The sequence below is a fragment of the Sporothrix brasiliensis genome (genome assembly GCF_000820605.1).
Source record: "Sporothrix brasiliensis 5110 chromosome Unknown Cont20, whole genome shotgun sequence".
Lineage (NCBI taxonomy): Eukaryota > Fungi > Ascomycota > Sordariomycetes > Ophiostomatales > Ophiostomataceae > Sporothrix > Sporothrix brasiliensis.
The window spans coordinates 4,913,332-4,926,394 of NW_024467139.1; the positions used below are offsets into that span (position 1 = coordinate 4,913,332).

A 13,063-nucleotide genomic window follows, 5' to 3' on the forward strand; every position below is an offset into this window, starting at 1 on the left:
TTCCGACAAACGACAAAAGAGGGACAGGCGGAAAATGGACAGTACGGGAAACCGAAAAACAGACCGAAATACGAGAAACAACCCGACGACGACGACGATGGCGAAGCAGAGGAATTGGAAGAAGGGTTGGGGGGAAATAATAGGAAAAAAATAAAAGAGGAGAGGCAGATGTTAGAAAGAGTGCCGAGGAATGACAGGCCGGAATGCCACTAAAACGGAGTGCCACGGAAAGAGCGATGCGAGCGGAGGGGAAAGTGCGAAAAAATTGAGTGGCAAAGGTAACCGACTTTATCGCACGGGCAATTGGCCAACGGGGTGTGCAGGAGTGAAACACTTTGTGAGTCGCTGTTGCCGTTTGGAGCGAAGTAGACTAGCGAGACCGGCCGAAAGAGGGAGGTGGGTGCCGCGACGAAACCTACTGCTGGGTTTTGCAGGGAAAGAGCGCCCGAGAGCGCTACAAAGTGCGGCGATAAAACACCTGGCTGATGATGTTGCGTAACCCCGCCTCAGCGGAGGACTTGCCAGGCAGTTGATACGCTGTCTCTTGTGCCATAGCGCCTGGAGTGTCGTAGGACGTGGGCCAAGTTCGGCCTCGTTCGGAGAGTTGGGGAATCACTGTGCGGCCAAAGGCGGTTTGTCAGGCGGATGGACTTGCGCTGGAAACAACTTCCATAGTGAGCAGGAGCATCCGGCGCTACCATCCAATAAGGCAGTCGCATTTTCAATACGAAGAGCGGAACTCAGTCAACGACGGGCGATCCAATATGTGCAAGACATTAGCCAATCTGCATTTTGCGGCATCCCGCGGACACGGGACGAATGTGCCATGCAACGGCCGGCCTCCAGCCGTCGTGAGTGCAAGATTGTATTACTCTGATATATTGTGATAAGTCCTTACACTCCACTGTAATGCGGCGAGGAAAGAGCCCGAGGCACATGAAAATCTGCACAGGGAACAAGAGAAAGAGCGATGCAGCATTGACAAGAGGACCCGAGAACAAAAGATCTGTCCCGTTCGAGATGGTCAACAACAATTGCGAACGGAACTGAAACAGGGTCAATGCCGTTGAAAGTGTCCCTTATCTTGTGGTGAGATACAATGTGAGTTCCGAGTTCCGACGCCCTGCGTTCAACCGTCAATTGCGTGCTTCTCCTGTTTTGGTTCACTGGTGGGCCTGTCACTTTTGGGCTACAGCAAGTCTGCGGGTGGGAAGAGGCCTAATTATGGGGCGGACAGAAGCCCATATATCAGACCGAAAGAGAGCTTTGTTAGTTCTGTCGAATCCTCATGAGGCTCTTGAAAGGTTTCATTTGCAAATTAAAAAAAAAAAAAAATACATTAAAAATGGGTATCCATTTCATGTCCGCATCTATGACAAATATATAATCGTACAGGCAAAAGAAATATACGACAAAAGAAATCTATTATTGTACAAATCGCTCCTGTCCCTCAAAAACGCTCTCTCATCTACCATCTTCTCCGGCGGGTGGTGCCGTGCATGCGGCGGTCGCCAATAGCCTTTTCACGCGGCTGGCCGGTGATGGAGCCCTTGATCTTGTGGAAGGCACCGCTAATGCGGTCGCCCACCGTGGGCTTGCGGCGTGTTGTTGTCGCCACGGGCAGCACGTGCGACCGCTTGGTATGGTGGTGTCTGGTGCCAAAGAGGCCGCCGCCGCCGCCGGTTCTGCGTGTCGTAGTGCGTGTTGTGCGGACCTTTGTGCGTGGCGTGTGGACACGGCGGTGGAAGAGGCCGGTGCCGGGACTGCGTCGGGCTGTTGTGGTAGTTGCGCCAGCGGTGCTTAGACCGAGGCCATGGCGATGGGTGTGGCCGTGGTGGCCGTGATGGCCGTGATGGCGATGGGTGGTGCGGGTAGTGCGTGTTTTAGGTGACAGAATACCGCCGGTAGAGCGGGTTTGCGTTGAGTGGTGCCAATGCATTTTGAGGATAGTGATGGAAGGGGAGGTTTTGAGTGTATTGTTTGGTGGTTAGGTGGGTAGGTGGGTTGGTGGTTTTGTAGTTTGGTTTTTATCTTGTTGTGATTGTTGATGTGGTGATATCTTTCCCGTATCGACATAAAGCGAAGGGTGTGACTATTATATAGACAAAAGGGAAGACCCGAACGTCAATAAACAATGTCGACTCGTCCATGACATCAAACCAAGGTTGTCTGCATCTTGGTATGAACGCATCGTCATGACTTCCTGCAACTCAAGGAGGCTGCAGGGTTCTCATGCAGCAATCCTTTGACGAGCCACTTTGGCTGCAGATTGGCTGGGGGTGCCACACACGTTTGCAAAAGAATCGTCATGTTGAATGAGATCATAAAAGCAATGTTCTCAAGTCTTGCGTCAGGGGTTCTAGTGTTTGCTTAGCCCTGTGGCACGCCCCGAACACCCGCTAAGTGCCCCAGAATTTTAATTGAACTGTAAAATGACGTCATAGGCAACCGGCGCAATAAGGCACCACACCGCAAAGCCACTTGATGCCACCGTCAGATGTTCGACTTGTCATAAGGTTGCATTGCTATATTTCCTTGATATTGTAAACATTAATGTCCTCATGTGTTGAAATTCTATTTTCGTCACGCCAAGTCATCACGACATGCGACATCGCCAAGACAATGACGGCAGCAGCACTTTCTGGGCATTCTGAATTTTGTACGTCGTATATTCTAGAAAATTCAACGCAGGCTCGAGTGATTTCAGCTAAGCCACTTGGGGCTTTTGACTAGTATCGTCTTGCTAGACAACCGCCTCACGGTGCCGTCGTCAGGTTCTTCTTGATCGTGGCCACGTCTCCGTCGGAGAAGCCCAGCGTCTTTGTAACATAGCCCTCGAACCCGCCGTGCTCCTTGTCGAGCGCCTCCAGGAACGCGTTCCAGCACACCACGCGCAGGTTGATGAGGTTTAGGAAGCCGGGCGGTGTCGCTGCAACCGCCGCCGCGATCGCCTCGGGGCTGTCGTCGGGTTTGCGCTCCGGCACACCGGTGCCCATGCGCGCAAACTTTTCGAGCTCGTCGCGCACGGGCTCCGAGCCAATGCGGGAGAGCATGTAATCAAGGGCGATGGTGTCGGGAGCCGCGCCGGCCAGGGTCAGCAGCAGGGCCGCCAGAACGCCCGTCCGATCACGGCCGGCTAGGAGGTCAGTCAGAGAACCCGCACATCTAGGTGTGAGAAGAGGGGGGGCTGTTCTTACCCGTGCAATGAAATAGGAACGGCTGCTCCGGTCGGTCACGGACGTGCTCGAGAAGATGTTTCACTGTCGGCCGGTACGCCCGCAGCACGTCCAAGTACGTCTGCGCAAACCCGGCCTCACCGAAGCCCTCGGCAAATGGCTCCAGCGACACGTGCGGCGTCTCCTCGGCCGTCTCCTGCCAGACCAGGGTGACGCTGTCGGCTGGCGTCGGGTCTGGTGCCTGGGCGTGCTCGCTCTGCGACCGGAAATCAAAAACACGACGAATCCCGAGGTCGCTGGCCAGCGTGGCTTTGCCGCGGTCAGTCAGGCGGGCAAGCATACCGCTGCGGAACACGAATCCGGGGCGGACGGTGCCGGCGGACGGGCTCGCGGTGCTTGCCGGCAGCTTGCCAATGTCGCGTGCATTGAACGTGCCCTCGATGTTGACAAACGGTGCCTGCGACAATGCGGGAAGAAACTGCTCTGGCGTGAGGCGCACAGTCACGTCGGTCTCGCTGAGCGCCAGCAGCTCGGCGGCGGAGAGGGGAGCCATGATTGAAGCAATGCGCTCGGGTTGAGGGATGGACAATTGCACAGTATTAAGGCAAGACAAGGCGGTGAAGCGGCGTTTGACTAAAGAAATGTAGCAGCAACAGCGAAACGGAGTATCTTGCAAACTGCTCCGTGGTGAGGGGATCGATGGACGGGAGGGGCGCACCTGCCTGATATATAGAAGCCGAGGCCGCGTACCTGGGCGTCCCGTAATGCCCCTCTTGGGGACCTAGTGCGGCCTAATGAATCCAGGTACAGGGGCCGTCCACTAGCAGCTAAGTTGATACGCCGCAGTCCGTATTTAGTGGGCTAGAGCAGCAGCTCAAGAAACACGTTTAATACGGCTTTATGAGTCCTGGAAATGAAGAGTCCTACCACAAAGTCCTAAGAACCATGGTTTGCAACATATGTAATGTTTGTAAGTGCATCGTTCAGAGTGTTAGCGAGAGGTAGATTTAAACTGGTGTCGGTGAGATTGGAGGTGCTTCTTCAATTGGCAAAAGCTGCTTGAGGCCAAATAAATACACACCGAAAAGCGAAAAGAAAAGATTGGTAGTAATGATGTAGTTGGAAATGTCGTAAACAATTGTTTAAAGGGTCTATCAAATATAAATTCGCTGAAAAATGCCCTAACGCCTTCCAAAATTCCCGTCCAAAGTGGAGCACAGTAAGCTCACGTTGTTCCCAGGGCTGATGTAACAATAACCCCAAAATACTGCTCTCCGTGTTCGCAGTTTTGTATCTGACGTGAGCGTTTAAGAGTTTTCTTCGAGTTCATGGCGTACGACAACCGGGTCCGTGTAGGTTGTCGTCATCCGGCCTGATCTGACTTTTCTCTTCATTTGTTGAAGCGGCGGGCGTGGGCCCAAAGTCATGGTCATATTGCTCCATCTCGGGGTCAGTGCTGCAGCCGTGTCTGGACCATAAAAGTGGTAGTCGGCGACTCTATGCGGAGTCGAGGCCCCCAAAATAAAAAGAGCAACATAGCCGTTTGCTTGCGTCTCGTTCCTAACCGTGACCAACGCCCCAGCTCACAGCAGCTCAAAGTCGTCCAGCTCGTCGCGGTACTGCATAATGTGCCGCTTGATCTTGCTTCCCACCGTCCACGTGACAAAGTCCTCGAGCGTGCGCGTCACCAGAAACGCCGGGTCCGTCACCGTCTCTGTGCCCACGCGCACGTGGCCCTGTTCAATCATCACTGTCGCCGCGTGCACGGACTCGGCCATGTGCAGCCGTGTCATGACAATCGGGAGGCGCCGCCGCGCAAAGGCCGACACGGTCACTTTGTGTTCGACGTTCGAGAGCTTGTCCTTGACACCCAGGATGCCCATGTCGTGGAGCTTCTCGAGGAGCAGGTCCTCGTGGCGACGGCGGACGGCGCTGTCCGGGGGCAGCAGACTGAGACGGTGGGCAAGCTGGCGCAGAGAGCCGCACAGCCGGTTGTAGGAGTGGTAGTCTTCGGGTTTCTGGATCATATAGCGGCGGATGACGGCGGCGGCGCGGTGGTCGTTGTCCTGCTTCCAGGTGGTGAAGTCAACCTTGCCTGTAATTGTTAGCAGGGGAAGAATGACCGAGACGTTGCGGAGGACGAAAGAGGAGACATACGCAAGAGCTTCTGCTCATGATGCTTGAGTTTGCGAACCATCTTGGCGGAGTTATGGCGGTGCTGGCTTTGCTGTAGAAAAGGTTGATCGTCTCGCAAAAAGGAAGCCTCCTACAGACGGCAGAAGAAAAGTTGATACAGCCTGCAAAAAGTGCTGGCAGAATTCTCACCGCTTTAAAATGACAAGAGTGTCTCCTGATTGGCTAGCCTTGTCTTGCCGGCAAACGGCCTCACTAGCGCGGCTGAGTCATTTTGGGCAATTCTAAAGCAGGGGGGCGAAGTCGTGCCTTCCCCGCTGGGGTCAGGGAAGCCTGACCAACCAGCGCAAAGCGCTGCCTAAAGTGAAGCCGCATCCACGAGGTATATCAACTTGCCTTGATTGCCTCGCAACTCAACCTCATACAACCCACGAGTTGCACGCTACGAGCGACGAGACTGACGAGAATTTCGATCGCCGCGCATTTCTGTGATCCATCTCTCAAGAGCCGACCTCACAAACGACTCTTTTGTCGCTCAGCAGCTCTGTCGCGCGCATCCCTTCCCTCGGCATTGTCGCTGCAACCGCTTATTGGCGTCCAGCCTTCATTCTGACAATGGCCACACCGTCATTCTACGAGCTCTACCGCCGGAGCAGGTAAGCTTATTCCGATTTGCTGCACGTGCCTGAAGGATGACCTGGATCTGACAGGCGTCCCTGTATGACAGCATCGGCTATGCCCTCACGGACACCCTCGACGAGCTCATCAGCGAAAACCGCATGGACCCGCAGCTTGCCATGAAGGTCTTGGCCAACTTTGACCGCGCCATCGCCGAGAACCTGCAGCAGCAGGTCAAGGCCCGTCTGACATTCAAAGGCTCGCTCGACACCTACCGCTTCTGCGACGAAGTCTGGACCTTTTTGATTCGCAACGTGCAGTTCAAGATGGAGGGCGGCAGCACGCCGGTGACGGTCGACAAGGTCAAGATTGTCAGCTGCAACGCGAAGCCGGCAGGGCCGTAGTCGCCGATGACCGTCGTTATGGAATGGATTATTTCTCACGCTCGTATTTGCCTTTCGACAGGCCCAGCACCACGGCGCTCTGACCCACAGACGGCGGTCTCAAGAGGGACCATGTTTTGATTTCTTTTGGAGCAATCGGAGCTATAGGCGTTGGCAATGGGCTACTATTTCGATGACTTCTTTTTTGCTTTTTTACTACATCTTCAGGCTTTCGTCCGGCCGTGTATTATATTGATTACCAAATGGACCGCTCACAGCAGGGACCAGTCAGCTATACCACAGTTTCAAAGCGCCACAAAAAAATCATAAAAGAATCATGAAACACATAGACATACATATTCTCCGAATCTGTAGTGAATTGCAAAATTGATCTGTTATATCATACAGACTACCCCGCCAGGGTTCCCTCCTCTGGCTCCGGCTCCTCCTGATCGGCGCCCACAGCATGGGGCACGCCGTAGGCATTGTGTGCCGCCGTGGGCCGGTGAACACCGCCCATGGCCTCGCGTAGGATGTTGTCCATGGGCCGGCCGCGGTCGCGGCTTGCGTCGGCCACCGTCCAGATGCGCTCGTTTTCTTCTTCTATGCACCGTCTGGCGAGCGCAGCGGCCGCCCGGCGGCTGATCCACGGCTGGCGGCGAAGACTCTCGGCGTGCGCCGCAATGCTTGCCTCGTCGACCGCGCCAGTGGCACCCGCGTCGCTCGCCGTCGCGTCGGTCTGCTGCACCCGGCGGGCGGCCTCTTCATCGATGAGGTCAAAGACATACTGCAGCGCCTGGTCGAGCGAGCCCTTGGTGGCGTTGGCGTACACGACGTCGTCAATCATGTCCATGTCCGGGCGGAAGGCAAAGGAGCGCATCTCGCGCACGAGGAAGTTGAGGTGCACGGGGTCGTCGCAGGCGCGGAAGAGGAGGCGGAAAGTCGCACGGTTGGGCCCTGCGGGGCACAGCTGCCGGACGTGGCGGTACAGATCGAGGCCGGCTTCGGCAGCTGTGCCTTCTGTGCTGTGTGCCTGTGTCCCTTTCTTCGCCACAGCAGCCGTGGTTGCCGTCGCATATTGTCTGTGCGACTCGAGCATGGACTCAAGGACGACGTTAAACGCAGCCACCGGCACGCTGCCGTACTGGCGCTTGAGGTCGAACAGTGCGGCGACGGCAGACTCCATGGTAGCCGCTTGGGCCGCCTGCGCGTCTCGCACGTCTTTCGCACTGCGCGGCGCAGAGGGCGCAGGCGCCGTCAGCCGCAAGAAGATGGACCGCGTGCTGCCCTGGTCCGGCACGATGCCGGCATTGTTCATGATGCACAGCGCCTGCAGCGCCTTGTCGATGGCGCCGGCCTGGGCATAGCAGTCCAGCATCGCCTCAAAGTGTGGCATGCTCAGTTTCGTGCCCCGCGCCGCCAGCATCTGCATCACGGCCGCCGCCAAGTCGGCGTCGCCGTGCTGCGCCGCCATATTCAGGACGTCGAGCGCCATGGCGTCCGAGGGCGTCACGAGCCCGTTGCCGCCGGGCCGCACGACACGGTTCCACACGTAGGTCAGCCCGCTAAAGTGGCCGGCGCGGCAGCACACATCTAGCAAGAACGACCAGATGTTGAGGGAGACGGTATCGCCGTCGCGCAGCAGGCGGTGGTTGACAATCTGCAGGGCGTCGTCCAGAAACCCCTCCTGCCCCAGCACGTACACGTAAATGTCGAGCAGCCATGGCGGCACAGGCGTGGCCCCGGCCGTCGCCGCCGCCTCGGTCATCTCGTCGAGCTGGTTGAGAGCGCGCTCGTATTGGCCGTCGCGCAGCAGGCCCAGCGCGACGCTCTGCTGGCCGTCGGGTGCCAGGTCGATCCAGCGCTCCTTCATCTCGCGCAGGACGGCATTGCGCAAGAGGTAGTCTGGGTGGACAGCCAAAACCGACAGCGCGCCGTGAAAGAGACTCGGCGTGCCCTCGATGCTGGACGCCTTGAGCGCATGCAGCATGTCCTGCACGGCATCGGCCGAGCCATTTACGTGGCAGTTGGAGCGCACCAGCGCTTCGCAGAGTGCTGTCGTCAGTGGTTCTTTCCGCTCCTCGAGCAGGTACTGGGCAAAGGCATTGATGCGGTTGAAGGCGGCCGGGGTGTCCTGTAGGTGGCGCAGTGCTGCGTAGATGGCCGTGTTCGTGGCACTCGCCAGTTCACGTCGATAGGGCGGTCTCGACCGGAGAAGCGTAAGAACGGCCAGCTGGTGCTGATGATCGCCCTCCAATGTACCGCCCGTGCCATTTGCTCGTTGCGACGCGTTACTGTTGGCCGTGCCCGACACAAGGCCTAGGCGACCGACACGTGTAGCAGCCCCATTGTGTACGCGCTGGACGGTGCCAGGAACGGAAGAGGACGACGTCGATGCACGGCAGCTCAAACGAGGCCGGATGGCTGGTGATGGCAAGGGAACGGCAGCGGTCCCGGTGGGCATCGCTGTGCATCCTGGCCGTGGCGTGCGTGTCAGTGTGTGCACCAGATGTGCTGGTTTGACTGTCCCTGGCTGTGCTCCACGTCGTGTGGTTGGCCGTGCATAACTGCTTCCGTTGACGGCCCGGAGCAATGCCGGGACATCCACAGAGGGACACAGACACCGCCACAGGCCGTCGACGACAATCCGGGTGCCCATCATGTGTGTCGAGAGGCGAGGGGAAGCGGCGGCCTTGATTCCATGTGACAGACGGGAATGCGTCGCTGCCAATATGTCTTGTCGGAGTGTGGCCAATGTTGACATGCGTTGGGTAACTTTTTTACAACTTTTTTGGTGGTGCCAATTGGCGGGAAGCTCCGCCTGTATCGCATAGCTCTTTTGCGCACAGAAAATCCCTGTCGCATAGAATTGAAGGTCACGTGCACTAAACTACGGCAACGACAACACTCGCTGAGCATTCTCAATGCAGGAAGTTCATGACTGTCACTGGTCGGGAGACAATTTGAGCGGTTTATGACTATTTTCCTTGTATTTTTATGAGTTTCCCTCATGGTAGCGAGGCCGCTCATCCGCTAATTGGCGCGTAAGGTTGTACCTTGCCAGGCCAACCCATCCCTTTGGAAGGCAATGAAATGCTGTCCCGTCCCCTTCTTTTCTTTTTTGGTATGTTCAAAAAATAATTTTTCCGGCCTGGCATCCTCCTTCTCTTTGACAGGCCGTGCAGTAAACTCAAAAATCAAAATGGTGGTTGTTGGCTGTGCTCGTCGTTGCTGGCGAGCAAACAGTGGCCGAGGCCGAACGACGAGCCGGCCGAGGCCGTACAGCAGCCGGTGTGGAGTGTGGGAGTCGTCCGCTTGCCGATCACGTCGCGCAGTGTCCCTTGCTCCGGAAGCGTGATTCACCTTCTGTCGTCTTGGGTGCGTACCTAGTCACCACGGCCCCGGCCGCGGCCTCCCCGTGAACCGCCGCGACCGCGGTCGCCCCGGCCGCGTCCGCCCTGGCCGTCGCCGCGCGGATGGCCACCGTTGTTGTTGCCGCCGCGGCTGCCGCCACGGAAGTTCGACTGGTAGTGATGCTGGTGTTGTTGTTGTTGCTGCTGCTGCTGTTCTTTAACGGTGTCGATAATCTCGTCGGGGACGCGGAGGTACTTGATCTGCGGGTGTCAGCGTGCGAACATGTTTATGGAAAGCGAACAAAGGGTGCCTACATTGTTGCCTTTTACGTAGACTTCGGGTATGCGCATAAAGCTGTCGCCGTCCTGAAGAGACAAGGGTTAGCGACAGGTGAGGTGGGAGAGCGGCCAATGGCGGAGCGCGCAACGAGGGGGGCAGCATACGGCGTTCGTCTGCAAAACCTCCTTGAGGGTGAGGTTCATCCACGTGTCGCACTGCACAAGGTGGCCGTTGAGGGTCTCGCCGTTCTTGAGCTCGACTAGCATCGGATGACCCTGTGCGGCGCTGAGGAGGCCGAGGGGTAGCTGTGGTGAGATGGTCAGCAAGGATGCGCAAATAAGGAGAGGGGACGACGCGCATACCATGGTGTCCAAGGGGCCGCCGCAGGAGGAGGCGTTAGGTGGTGAGAGGGTAGGAAGTCGGTGAGAGAGGGGAGTGTTGTCGACGAGTTGGTCGCGGAAAAAGAGGCCTCAAAAGTGCACGCTATTCGGGGAACAGAGCAAGGGCGACCGATTTCGCGCGATTTGTGGCGCTGACAGCCTTGTAAGAATTGTGGCTTTAGCGCGGTTGTGGGGGGGCTGTTACAGGCATTTGTGGGCTGAGGCCGCTATGACGATATTCACTGTATCATCAGGCCATGTCTAAATAGCAGATAGCAGACGTCGCAGCGGATTGTAAAAATGTGTAGGTCACCAATGACAAATAGAAACGAAAAATAATACACAGGAGTACCAATATTGCCTTGCAGGTTTTGTCGACCCCGTAATACTTTCGCCGTTCAAGTTGACATTGTAATGGCAGACAGAGGGAGAGTTCGAAAGACAAAAGTAAGACCGACCGCCCTTCCAAAAATCACTTGAAAATATATAAGCAGAAAAAAAGCTCCGGAAAGCATCAAGGAGGTAGCATTGGAGAACGTGGAAAAAAAAAGAAAGAAACATAACACTGTATATAAGAAATAGCAACCAAGACAAACAAAGCCAGCTGTGGCCGACCGTCATTCCTCCTCTCCCTTCAAAACGGCTTACAGGGTCACGGGATATCATGGAGAGCGCGGCCGTTTCATTTGCGAATCAAGTGGACAGCATACCCCGAGCATCGACCTACGACGACGTGTTCTCGCGGCTCTTCCGGTAGTTGGCCTCCTGCTCGACCTGCAGGCCGTCGATGACAGGCGCCAGCTCGCTCAGGATCTCGTACGACTTCTTGTAGTACTCCATCTGGGCGTTGATGAGCTCCGACAGATTGCGCAGCGGCTCGGGGGTGTCGAGGACCTGGTTGCGGGCGTTAGTTGCCAGTCTACCTCTACCGTACGATCAAAGGGTGTCAATGTGCCCCATGGACCCGACTCACATTCTTCATCACGCCAAAGGCCTCCTCGGTCTGCGTCACAAACTCGTCCTCGGCCTTCTCAATCTCCTCCTGCGCCTCGGGGCTCAGCTCCGCCTCGTCGTGCTGCTGGCCGGCGCCGGCGTTGCCCGGCAGCTTCCAGGTGTTGCCCTTGACGCGGGTCTTGACGGCATCGAGCGACAGGCGCGACTTTTCCACGTTTTTGCGGGCGCGCGTGGCAAACTGCAGGTTGGTGTTGAGGGTCGTGTTCCAGCCGGCCAGGAACTGGCTCTGGATCTGCGCGTCCTGCGCCAGGCGGGCCTCGCCGATGCGCTCCTGGGCGAGCGCATACTTCTCGAGGGCCGTGGCCAGCGGGTCCTCGCCGGCGCCCGTGTGCTGCTGGTGCAGGGTCTGGCTGCTGGCGAGCGAGGCACGGGCAATGGCGTGCGCGAATGTCTTGGGCTGGGGCTTGGCCGAGGGGGGCGCGGTCAGCGCGGCCTGGGCTTCGGCGGGCGACGACGCGGACGAGAGCAGGGTGACCTTCTCGGAGACGGTACGGCCGAGGTCGCTGAACGTCTCCTTGATGTTGGGCGGGTAGTCGTACGGCTCGTGGGAGTACTGTGAGGTCACGGCGAGCATCTTCTGGTGCACCTGCTTGAGAGCGTCGACACGCTTCTCGAGGTCGATGTAGTCAGGAGGCAGTTGGGTCTGTACGAGAGGGGCAGAAGCTCCTTGTCAGTTTCCAGTCTGTATCACGGGACAGAGCACATCGTCGCGGTCGGTGGACGGCCGGCATACCTTGTCGTCGACCTGGCCAAGCTGCTCCTTGGTGTACTGGAAGGTGCGCGAGGCAAAGGGGGTGATGGACGCCCCGATGTTGCTGCGGCGGGTATCATGTTAGCACGCTACTTGCAACGGAGGAGTCCGACACATTCAGACGGCGGCTCAAGCCACCATGTATGACAAAACAGTCCGCACGCTGATGAAGACCAGCATACGAGGGGTCGCTGTAAGCACAGTTGAACATACGAGAAGCTCTTGCCAATGTTCTTGAAATCCATGGCTGCGGTACCAGAGGGTGGACGAGTGGAAATAAAGGGACCAGTTGAATCGAGATGGAGATGGCAAGTTGTGCGGAAAGCTAGTCGCGTGCAGACGTGGTGATGGTGGAGGGAGTGAAGAAGCAGAGGAGGATCAGAAGATCAGAAGATCAGAAGCAAACAAGGCGATGAGCGAAGATTCGTATTTGGGGTAGGTGTGTTCTCTCAGCGCGCTGTGGCACTACAAAGTGGTCCTGTAATTACAAGCTGGCTGCCCTGCAGCGTGGCCCGCAGCGGTGCAACGTACTCGCCCGTTGTCATGGAAGCCACCTGGACGATCCTACCAGTGAGCGCCCAGCCTCCTAAAGGACACTCTTTTGGGACTAGGCTAGTGAGGGGTGTCTGACTGAACGCCCTGACGCCCTGTGTAGTCGGAGAGCTGCACGTGACTGGCCCCACTCTGATCTCAAGAGCGACCTTGGCGCGTTTACGACCAAAACGAAGAGACATGGACCTGTGCAAGGCAAACGGTTGCAGACAAGGCTTTTGAGACATGGTGAGATAGCAGTCAGATCCAGTTACGTTTCATCAAATGATTCGCCTTATGGATTCTTCCGTCTCACACTTTTCGTCATCCGCAAATCGGCCTTCTGCACCTGCCAGAGTCTTACAAGAGCTGCAGCCAATCAGAATGCAGCTTTCCAATGCGCTGGCTCCCCAGCGGTGGGCAGGAACGACCGACTCAATGCCG

The 13,063-nt window shown here is 56.9% G+C and overlaps 7 protein-coding genes across 7 annotated transcripts; 1 reads left to right on the forward strand and 6 right to left on the reverse strand.

Annotated features, from left to right (window-relative positions):
* Positions 1–1,468: 1,468 nt before the first annotated feature.
* On the reverse strand, positions 1,469–1,939 carry SPBR_07955 (uncharacterized protein; the record flags this gene model as incomplete). Its single annotated transcript, XM_040766208.1, has 1 exon — positions 1,469–1,939. One exon carries the CDS (start codon positions 1,937–1,939, stop codon positions 1,469–1,471), a length of 471 nt encoding a protein of 156 aa, XP_040617286.1.
* An 817-nt stretch (positions 1,940–2,756) lies between these two features.
* SPBR_07617 (uncharacterized protein) lies at positions 2,757–3,729 on the reverse strand (the record flags this gene model as incomplete). The annotated part of the gene is made up of 2 exons (XM_040765871.1): positions 2,757–3,136; positions 3,198–3,729. 2 exons carry the CDS (start codon positions 3,727–3,729, stop codon positions 2,757–2,759), a joined length of 912 nt encoding a protein of 303 aa, XP_040617287.1.
* Positions 3,730–4,759: 1,030 nt separating this feature from the next.
* On the reverse strand, positions 4,760–5,373 carry SPBR_07874 (U3 small nucleolar ribonucleoprotein IMP3; the record flags this gene model as incomplete). Its single annotated transcript, XM_040766128.1, has 2 exons — positions 4,760–5,271; positions 5,334–5,373. 2 exons carry the CDS (start codon positions 5,371–5,373, stop codon positions 4,760–4,762), a joined length of 552 nt encoding a protein of 183 aa, XP_040617288.1.
* Positions 5,374–5,924: 551 nt separating this feature from the next.
* SPBR_07984 (transcription initiation factor TFIIA small subunit) lies at positions 5,925–6,331 on the forward strand (the record flags this gene model as incomplete). Its single annotated transcript, XM_040766235.1, has 2 exons — positions 5,925–5,965; positions 6,037–6,331. 2 exons carry the CDS (start codon positions 5,925–5,927, stop codon positions 6,329–6,331), a joined length of 336 nt encoding a protein of 111 aa, XP_040617289.1.
* A 388-nt stretch (positions 6,332–6,719) lies between these two features.
* On the reverse strand, positions 6,720–8,969 carry SPBR_06739 (uncharacterized protein; the record flags this gene model as incomplete). Its single annotated transcript, XM_040764995.1, has 1 exon — positions 6,720–8,969. One exon carries the CDS (start codon positions 8,967–8,969, stop codon positions 6,720–6,722), a length of 2,250 nt encoding a protein of 749 aa, XP_040617290.1.
* Positions 8,970–9,696: 727 nt separating this feature from the next.
* Positions 9,697–10,308, reverse strand: SPBR_07875 (uncharacterized protein; the record flags this gene model as incomplete). The annotated part of the gene is made up of 3 exons (XM_040766129.1): positions 9,697–9,924; positions 9,979–10,029; positions 10,108–10,308. 3 exons carry the CDS (start codon positions 10,306–10,308, stop codon positions 9,697–9,699), a joined length of 480 nt encoding a protein of 159 aa, XP_040617291.1.
* A 738-nt stretch (positions 10,309–11,046) lies between these two features.
* Positions 11,047–12,333, reverse strand: SPBR_07337 (BAR domain containing protein; the record flags this gene model as incomplete). Its single annotated transcript, XM_040765591.1, has 4 exons — positions 11,047–11,217; positions 11,297–11,980; positions 12,041–12,152; positions 12,302–12,333. 4 exons carry the CDS (start codon positions 12,331–12,333, stop codon positions 11,047–11,049), a joined length of 999 nt encoding a protein of 332 aa, XP_040617292.1.
* Between the last annotated feature and the right edge of the window lie 730 nt (positions 12,334–13,063).